General features: G+C 54.0%; 1 protein-coding gene across 1 annotated transcript; it reads right to left on the bottom strand.

The window, feature by feature from the left end:
- Window positions 1–1,746: 1,746 nt before the first annotated feature.
- Tmem92 (transmembrane protein 92) lies at window positions 1,747–7,299 on the bottom strand. The gene is made up of 5 exons (XM_048366041.1): window positions 7,171–7,299; window positions 3,423–3,451; window positions 2,564–2,638; window positions 2,211–2,406; window positions 1,747–1,962 (listed from the first exon to the last, which is right to left on the bottom strand). Exons 1-5 carry the CDS (start codon window positions 7,252–7,254, stop codon window positions 1,852–1,854), a joined length of 495 nt encoding a protein of 164 aa, XP_048221998.1. The 5' UTR covers window positions 7,255–7,299; the 3' UTR covers window positions 1,747–1,851.
- Between the last annotated feature and the right edge of the window lie 2,507 nt (window positions 7,300–9,806).

Below are 9,806 nucleotides of genomic sequence, written 5' to 3' on the forward strand. Positions count from 1 at the left end.
TCAATTTGTCCAAGTGCACGTGGCTTACTGAATAGGATCTTGTCCATCCGTCCATCAATGGTTATTGATTTCAATGCCCCGTGCACAGAATTTAGAGGTAGGTGCTGCTCAGATTTCCTGATCATCAGGTCACATGCATCCAATCGACGTGTTCCTGGATGTGCAGGCCAGGTGTATGTGCCTCACACGTAGCTTTGTAAACAACAGCGGCATGAACAGATATTGCCTGGTCACCTCTGGGAAGGTCACATCCATTCCTTTCCCACCAACAGTGACCAGGAGAGATACACAAGTAATCATTTCTGTCACTCAGTCTCTGCCACACTGGGCACCATGACGACAGCTCCTCTCCCTCAAACTGCCATCTCTGATGACAGGAAGGTGGCACATGACATTCAGTCCAAGGGCTAGCCTTCTCCTCCAAGTCTCCAAAACTCGACCTCCCCCGATAGACCACTTAGCAATGAGGGCAACACCAGCTGTGTCTTCTTATCAGTCAGCCACATGGACACAAAGCACCTACTGTGTTCCTCACCCCCCCCCCCCAGTCCCCACCTGCCACTTAGGGTTGGGTTTGTCTCCCTCCTGCCACCTCTGGCAATCAACTGCTTTTCCTCTGAGTCCCATTTCCCCGGAAGCTTCCATCAGCCCCATTCTGGTATCTTTGAGGATGCCTGTGCCATCTCCCCTGCCCAGCTCTGCACCCTGCCTCAGCTCTGGTGCCCCAGGGAGGGAGTATTATTGAGCATTGAGGAGGAGGCACCCAGCTAGCATGGCTGGGCCACTTCCACCTCCAGCCCTCCCACAAGTTCTGGCCAGTGTGGATGCCGTGCCCAGTGCCTGGAGTGGGCTGTGGAGCTCAATGCAAAGGCAAGGATTGGGTGGAGGTGCCTAGTGGTCCTGCATGGACCAGGATACATTGGCAGGCTCATTGCATGGAGCAGGCCAGGCTCCACTGCTACAGCCCCCTGCCCGTGGGGCTGAGCAGCTGTGCCCAGAATCTAGGGAGGCCTGAAGAGCTAGGCCAGATCTGTCACCAATTCTCTTCTCCAGGGGATTCCAGACTAGGGCTGATCAAGGACTTGGGAGGTCCCAGTCCACACATGCCTGGGCGCCCCAGCCAGTCCTGTGGTACTCCCAGCAGGCTGTTTGCTGCTGTCCCTCTATTTCCCCAACACAGAGAAACAGTCATACATTGACTGAGTTCCATGTTGAGGTCTGAGGAAGAAGAGGGTGAGGACCTGGGAGGGAGGGGGACTCCCCCGCACCCCAATCACTGGAGCCCATTTCCAGCCTTAGGAGCTGGAGGCCAAAGCGTTCCCAAGGTTGATGGGATGAGTTGTCCTCCCAGCCGATGGCCAATCACTACAGGTGGGATTTGGGCTCAGTTACACCCCACTCCACCCCCACCCCCAGTGGTACCTGAGCTGACCTCCTGCCACCTCCTACCAGCCAGAGGCAAACTCAGCCCATCCACAACACTGTAGTGAGGGCGTGTGTTTGGAGTGTGCGCAGTGGGGTCTTCTTGGTTCAGTGGGGAGGTGGCTCGGAGCTCACGCAGTTCAGTGTTGCAGAGTTCCAGGAGCGCCTCTGTAATGTGTCAGAGCAGCTGTCCAGGCAAGATGCGCTCTGCCAGCAGAAGAGCTCGTTCCCCTTCAAGTGCCTCCAACTTCCTGGCCTCTGCCTTGAGGTTGGAACAGATACCATCAATGCCCACCTCTTAAGGGGCAGCTGGTAGGCAGCAGTAAGTGAAATCCCCGATGGACCAGAGTTGTGGCAGCATGGGCGGGCACATCTGGGGAGTCCCAGAAGTCTCTGCTTGCACCAGAGAGGCACCAGAAATGAGGAGGCTCAGAAAGCGGGGTTGTCAATGCCCCTCTGCAGGCCGGCATCGTCTTCAGGCCTTAGGCTGTAGGGAGGGGGGGGCTCTGTCGGCAGGCCCAAGGTGGGCTTCAGAATAACCTGCAGCAAACAAAAGAAGGCACTGTGTTTTTTGTTTTGTTTTGTTTTTTCAGTCCTGGACCCTCAGGGTCCTGAGTCCCAGAGTCCCAGAGCACCTTGTGGTAGTTGCAGCCCAGAAGAGGGGGGTGACGCATCGCTTGTTGGGTCATCCCCAACCCAGCTGAGGGGCTGGAATAACAGATCCTCCCCTGTTACAACCATGTCAATAATCTGGAGAATAAGAAGGGACAGCCAGCCACGAGACTAACCTCGCTGTAGGGTGGTGGAGGCTCATTGGTGGAGACCCAGACCCTCTCTGGGGGAGCAATGGAGGGAGGATCTTGGGGCCCCTGGTGAGGCATGGCAGCATCCAGCTCTGGCTCTCTGCACTTGCGGCAGAAGCGCTTAGCCAGGCCGCAGATGCATAGAAGGGGCAGGATGACCACGAAGATGATGACAAAGATCCTGGCGTGGGAGACAAAGTCTGAGTGCCCAGCCCCCCACTTCCCTGCCACCCTTCCCTCGTGCCTCCATCCCCAACCCCAGCAGGATGTTCAGCCCTGTCCTGGGTGGACCAGGTCTCTCTGGGGGCTGTGTTGGGAGTAGTGGGCCCTGGACTCACCTCAAGGGGCCGGAAAAGAACTCGTTCTCCATGCAGCAGCCTTCACTGCAACATCTGAATCCACTGGGGCACCTTCTGGTTGGGGCAGAGAAAAGGGAAGGGAGAAGCTGTGGGCACACAGCAGCCAGAAAAACACCCAAACCCTCAGCCAAGCCTCCTTTCGTGTGTGCCGGACAGGCCATATTCTGGCCATAGTGGGAGGAACTGGGGGCCAGGATTTAGGACCTCTGTTTCAGGCTCATCTCACAATTGGCCTGTGCACTCATTCCAAGTTATTTGCTCCAAACAGGGCTCATGTTCCTCATCTGTAAAATGGGTACAAGGAGCAACTGCAGAGCTCACAAGGCAGGTATGGGGGCTTGGGTATTGCCATGGTTACCACCCTGAAGGAGATGTAGGAGTGACAGGCAATACTGACTCACAGGAGCTGACTTGAAGAGAGTTCTCTGTGTCTCCCTCAGTCCCGGGTGGGTGGACAAAGGGGCTTTGGGGACAGCCATTTTTGACTTGATGAGGACATTAGTGGTTCAGAGCCCCTCATTCTGCCCCTCCTCACTGTGCTTGGGCCTCTGAGGGTGTGCATAGTAGTCTGCCCTCAGCCCTCCTGAGGACCCATGGGAGGAAGTGAGAAAGTAAGGATTAAGTTATTGCTGTGCCACTCCCTATCATGGTTGGATGGTGAGGGATATCCTCCCTCTCTGATGAGAGGGGGCATCCTGTCTGGCTGGATAGAAGTGAGGATGATGGACAAGGCATCCACCCCCCACCTAAGAAGGTAGGTAGGTCATGCTTGGGCACCCACCTACCCACCCACCCCACCCCAGATCATAAGTTACAGCCCCAAACTCTCAAGACTTACAAGCCACCACATCTGAACTGGGGCCCAATCTGTGCAAGAAAAAGAGGCAGAAGTCAGGCAGGGTTCATGAACACATGGTCAAATTCTACATTCAGATGCTGCCCAGGTTAATCACAGCCAGGTCTGCTATAGACTCGGCCTCTCCCTTCCTCCTGCTGCCTTGTCCCCAAGTGAATGATGGGAACCCCAGGGTCCCTGGCCAGAGGGTTTCCTTCCTCTTCCTGCCTCCCCCAGCACATCCGCTCATCTCAAATCTAGAAGCTCAACTTGCCTAACCAGCGGGCCAGCTCAGCATTTGTAATACTTGTGGTCTAGGGGCGAGTAATTTTCCCCTTCCCTGCCCTGATCTGCCCTGCCTGTCACCTGGATACTGAAGACAAGACTCTGGCTGTCATACAACTGTGATCATCAAGCAACCCCCTCAAGTGGCTCCCTGGGGTACAGACCCCCAGCAAGCAGCCTCAGCATCTTCCTCTCCACTTGCCTTGATCCTCTCTCTTCCTCTTGAAAACACACCTCTAGGAGTTCTCTAAATATCAACTCTTTCACCCCTACCCAAGCCCCCATTCATCTTTCAGATACTAGCCAGGGAGTCCTTGCTTTGAAAAAAAGGCCAAGTGGGGTACCGATGGCTCATGCCTGTAATCCTAGCTACTCAGGAGGCTGAGATCTGAGGATCGCAGTTCAAAGCCAGCCAGGGCAGGAAAGTCCATGAAACCCTTATCTCCAATGAACCACCAGAAACCTGGAAGTGGAGCTGTGGCTCCAGTGGTAGAGTGCTAGCCCTGAGCTGAAGAGCTCAGGGACAGCACCCAGGCCGAGTTCAAGCCCCATGACTGACCAAAAAAAAAAAAAAAAAAAAAAAAAAGGCCCGATGCCTCCTCTCCCCACCCAAGTCCTTTCAACCTTCCTTCCTCTTCCGCAAGGCACCAGGGCCGCAATATTAGATAAACACTTAAAAACAAATTTCAACATCAGAACTTTTACACAGTTCAGTTGGTGTGGAGATCTGTCAGTCAGTCATACATTAGGCTCAATTGTTTCTATCATCTGTTAACTCTCTGCCCTCCATTTTATGATAATGTGCCATTCAAACAAGCAAATGGTACCCCAAAAGCCAGGTAAAAGTTAAAAGCTTGATTTAAGTGGCAAATTGAGATCTTTAGATTTGTTGAAAGGAGGCTTTCCCCCCACCTGTGTTCCTGAGGCTTAGTCTCAGGGCCTCATACTTCCAAGACAGGCATTCTCCCACTTAACTATACGGCCTTTTGCTTTCTTTATTATTATTATTTATTTATTTTTTGGCCAGTCCTGGGGCTTGGATTCAGGGCCTGAGCCACTGTCCCTGGCTTCTTTTTTTGCTCAAGGCTAGCACTCTACCACTTGAGCCACAGTCTGGCTGTTTTCTGTATATGTGGTACTGGGGAATTGAACTCAGGGCTTCATGTATATGAGGTAAGCACTCTTGCCACTAGGCCATATCCCCAGCCCTGCCCTCTTTATTTTTTGAATGGGGGCTTGTTTTCTATCTAGGTTGGTCTGGATCTTAATCTTCCTACTTTCTGTGTAGCTGGGATGACAGGGACTTCCCACCAACACACAGCTGTTTATTGTTTCCAGTGGAGTCTTGTAAGCTTTTTCCCGGGCCTCCTGATCTTTGCCTCCTGAATAGCTAGGATTACAGACATGAGACACTGCCCTAGATAGTAGCATGTCTTTAGCAGAAGTCAGATGGCATTATGGGGGAAATAAATCAAGCACCCGCAATACAGTACTGAGCTCTAGGCATCCTGAGCATTCAGTTCTTCCTCAATAGTGGTGTCTTTGGAACCATATACTCATAGGTACCATGGGTCTCCTGTATATATCCAAGCCTTAATTAGGATTTTCTCTCAGGTATCAGCAAGGCTGGGACAGCACCTCCTTCTGCAACCACCTGACTTAAAATTACAACCACTTTCCCAAAGGGACTTTCTTCCTTATCTGTTGGACTTCTCTGCACAGGTCTTGCCGACATCTAACATACTATATTTTATGTTATCTTGCTAACTGTCTGCTGAGCAGAATTCAGACTCCACAAAGATTCTTCTCTGTATTTTTAAAGATCACTGCCCCAAACCCAAAGGTGAAAATATCTGCAGAATAAATGACTATTCAACAACCACCTGACTTTTCTTTCATCCTGGCTGCTTTTGCACTGTGGAGAGGGTTGTAAGTGCAGAGACACTCTGAGGGGTCACTGGTCACCCCATCCTGGGACAGCTAGAGTTCAGGATAGGAAGTCAGCTTGGGCAAGAGTACCCTGTTATCTTGATACATTTCCTTAACAAAAATTAAAACTGCATTTTATGTGCTAATCTCAATGATGGTTAATAAGTGGGGTGATTCTCCTTTTTCTCTCTTGGGGCTTGGACTTGAGTACCTTTTCACCAGCCCATTACTTTGGTGGGGGCAGGAGGAAGAAGGGATCCTGCAAGTTGGCCTAAAGAGGGGGTGAGCGCCCCTGCCCCTTTGCAATTCACCCAGCTCACAGGGATGACTACAGAGTTCAAGACAAACCAAGGGTTCCAGGAACACAGCTGTAGCCCTTTCCTCTCACCCCAGATTCTGTCCCTTTTCCTCTCCTGGATCCTGCCTAAGAAGAGGTGGATAATTAGCAGGCTTTAATAAACTAGTCCCAGTTCCCGTGTGCAAGGAGGAGGAACTCTTATTCCAGATTTCTCTCCCACTTTTAATTAAAGTGATCTTGTCTGGGGCTGAGTTCTGAACGACATCAGGGTAACTCTGATGGTGCTAACAGTGCCTGACCCCTGAGGTTGCTGGGAGGAATCCACAGGAGATGCTTAGCCTAGTGTGAGCACAAACCAGTCACCCACTGACCAAGGAATGCCATGCTCTTGTGAATCTGGTCCATGTGAAGGGTTTCAGCAAAGCCCTGCCAGGTCCAGACACCTCCCCCATGAACTCTTCGGGGAAGTAGGTTAGGGACTTCCCCAAACTCTCAAGGAAGTAAGTTAAAAAAAAAAAAAAAAAGGCGTGTCTGGACCCATCCCAGCGTGTAAGAGAACCGGCCATCACAAGACTGGACAGCTCTCCCGAGCACTTGCAGAACTTATGTAGGAGGAACAGGGGCCAAGCCGCAAGCGCTCAACCCGGACCTCCTTCCTGGTCACTCATTTCTCAGGGAGGCCACCCAGCCTTGGGTCAACTGCTCCCACACAGGGGAAATGTGCTCCCTCTCCCAGGAGGGGGTCAGGGGGCCTCCTGCTGCCTAGGACACGAGGGCTGCGATGCAAAGTCACCCCAGGGAGAACTTAGGCCCAGCTTTCTGACGCACACCGGAAGAAACTGGAAGGCCAAGCCAAGATTAATAAGGGGGGTCAAAGTCCCCATTCAAAGAAGCTCTCGGTGTCAGACAGGCGGTGGGTGGGACCGGATCCCGTAATGTAATAACAGCACCCCCAGAGGTAGAGGGGCTCTGGCTTTCCAAGGGCCTTCCTCTGCCGTCCCCACCTCCACCTCCCTGCCTCCCACCCCCACCTCCACCTCCCTGCCCCCACCCCTACCCCCACATCCCTGCCTCTCCCCCCCACATCCCTGTCCCCCCCCCCCAAAAAAAAACCCCGAAAAGTTGCTACCTGTAGTGGTCACGAGGACATCCTAACAATGGGAGGTGGTGGCCAGGCTCTGGGAAAGACCCCTGCCCACAGGATAGGACCCCTCCCCCCTACACACATATCTTACTTACCTCCCAGGCGCTCACTCTTTGGAGGCAGGCCAGCAGGCTGAACAGCAGAGCAGACTCGAGGCCCGGGACCCAGGCGTCCCACATCCTGGTCCCGGGGAGCTGGGCTTCCGTGTGTGAGAAGGGGAGGGAGAGGCGGGGCCGCGACCTCTCCCACTGCTCTCCACCTATGAGACGCCGCCTGGGGATGGGGGGGCGGAGCCGGTGAGGCGGGGTTTGGGCCAGACCTGGGGCGGGGAGGGGCTCACAGGTGGGGAGGAGGGGGGGAGAGCCTGCTTAGGCTTGGGGAATTGGGAGACTGGAGAGAGTAATTGAGCTACAAAAGAACTGTGGGATCAAGTAAGTGAAGAGAAAACCCGTTATAGTAATAATAATAATAATAATGTAAAATTAAAAAAGATAGTGGGGTCAGCTCAAGATTCGTTGCTTTTCCCTAAAATCCTCTGTCCTGGTGTCCCAGAAGGTGGGGGGGGGGGGGGAGCTGTGCCTGCAGGGGGAGGGGGAGTGGGAGTACAGGGGAGGGGGGTGGCTGGGATGCTGGAAGTCCCTTCCCGCGTGGATTTCTCGGAGTTAGGGAGGAGAGCTGGGAGAGGGAAGCCAAGGCCTGAGGTGGATCATAAGGGGGTTGCACGGGCCGGGGGGGGGGTGTCTCCCCCTTATGCCAACCATTGAGGGATGGGGTGACTTCTAGGTGGGAAAAGGGAAGACGCGGAGCGCAGCGAGGGTCACATTCTCATCCCCTCCCCTTGAGCCCCAGAGAGGAAGGAGCTGCTGGCACCCTTTCCTCGATTACTAAAGGAAAACTAAGCTCCTCTGGGGCCGCCCTCGGTGGGGCAAGCGGGGGCACGAGCCAGCAAGTCAAGTACCCCCTCCCCACCCGCCCCCCGGGGTCCCAGCCCCGCGCGGCCTCTCGGGATTCCAGCTTCCCGCCCTCGAGGCGCGCACGCGGTGCTGTCCCCGGTGCGGCCGCCAGGTGGCAGCAGCGCCCAGCGCGGACCCCGAGAGCCGCCGCCCGACCCCGGGACCCGGGGAGCCGGTGACCAGAGCGGGTCAGAGAGCAGCCGGCTGGAGGTGGAGAGAAGCTGGTGGTGGTGGCCGCGCTGAGCCCGGGCCTGGGGACGGGAGAAGGTCGTCCTGGAGTGTGAGGACGTTTGCACGGCTCCTGCTGTGCTGACTTGGTAGCTGAGGACCGTGTCTACTTCCTGAGTGTGGGGGGGGGGGGTCCACCCCCAGTCCTCTCCTCCCCCCACCTTCCCTCGCTCCCCGCTCCCCCTCTCGGGCTCTCTCCTTCACGCCCAGCCACGCTGTCCCACACGGTCATGCTTTCCTTGTCGCTCCCCCTGTCTCCAGATTCCCCAACGTCGTGCCTCTCCCTTTTTAATGCCTGCTTCTCCTCGTCCTCACAGGCTCTGTGGTCAATGGAGGAATCTGGATTTCTCTCTGCCTTCATTTCCCTCCACTGCTTTGGTACACACACAGACAGAAATACAGACAAACACACACAGGCACGCACACACACGCACACAGAGTTCCTCAGGGCCTCTCCTGGTCTACCTCCCTCCCCATCCCACCCCCACATTATGTTACTCCCTGGTCTCTCCCTCTTTTTGGTCTCTGTTTCTCATTATCTCTTGGACCTTTTCAGCCCTTAAGAACAGAATATTCCATTCCCCAGAGCCAAGTGCAACTGGGATCTGGACCCCAGAGAATCCCCTCTATTCCCAGTTCTTGGTGACTTGGTGAACTTGAAGAAGGGAATGGGCAAGGAAGGGCACCTCTTGCCTCTCCCCACCCATTTGGCAATAGACCTAGATTACCCCCCCCCACCCAGTTCTCCAAGGGGGACCTAGTTAGTTCAGAGAATGCTGGGACCTTCTCTCAACACTATGTACACTCCTGCCTCTTTCATGAAATAGTTCCTGACTTGCACTTGTGAGTCCCTGTTAAAGCAGCACCACAGCCTGAAATAAAGTGTCTGCTCCCCTTCATTCCCTGCCTGCTGCTGCCCTGCCCAGGCCAGGAGCCCTGCAGAGGTATGGCTCTGGGGTAGAGGGTAAGCTGAACTTCCTTCTGGGGGAAGAGCAGGCTGGGGAGTGAAATGAGCAGACTGGGAAGGGTGTGGAAGAAGGTGTCGAGGGCTGCGGAGGTAAAGAGGCCCAGAGAAAGCAGCAGTGCCCTGAGGAAGGGCAAGAAACAGCGGACTCATTGCCTCTGGGTCACTGGCATTCATCCACCCGACCCAGATCTAAGGCAGCTAGAAAAAGATGCCTAATTCATTTTGACTTTCCATATAAACAACAAATAATTTTCTTGATTGTAAGTATGTCCCATGCAACATTTGAGATATACCAGTATGAAAATGTATTTGTTGATAATCTGAAATTGAAGGTTACCTAGGTGTCCTGCATTTTTTTTTTTTTTTGGCAGTCCTGGGGCTTGAACTCAGGGCCTGTCCCTGGTTTCCTTTTGCTCAAGCCTAGCACTCTACCACAGTGCCACTTCCGGCTTTTTCTGTTTATGTGATGCTGAAGAATCAAACCAAGGGCTTCCTTAGTGCATGCTAGGCAAGCACTCTACTGCTAAGCCACACTCCCAACCCTGTCCTGCATTTTTACTTGTTCAATCCAGAATGCCTAAAA

The sequence above is a fragment of the Perognathus longimembris genome, chromosome 17 (genome assembly GCF_023159225.1).
Source record: "Perognathus longimembris pacificus isolate PPM17 chromosome 17, ASM2315922v1, whole genome shotgun sequence".
NCBI lineage: Eukaryota > Metazoa > Chordata > Mammalia > Rodentia > Heteromyidae > Perognathus > Perognathus longimembris.

What these genes read in the sequence shown, in the direction of transcription:
- Tmem92 (XM_048366041.1), bottom strand. Translation starts at nt 7,254, where the DNA reads ATGTGGGACGCCTGGGTCCCGGGCCTCGAGTCTGCTCTGCTGTTCAGC. An exon ending in CAGTTCAGATGTGGTGGCTT is followed by an intron (nt 2,639 to 3,422) that starts GTAAGTCTTGAG and finishes TGCCCCAACCAG; the next exon opens with AAGGTGCCCCAGTGGATTCA. An exon ending in TTCTTTTCCGGCCCCTTGAG is followed by an intron (nt 2,407 to 2,563) that starts GTGAGTCCAGGG and finishes CTCCCACGCCAG; the next exon opens with GATCTTTGTCATCATCTTCG.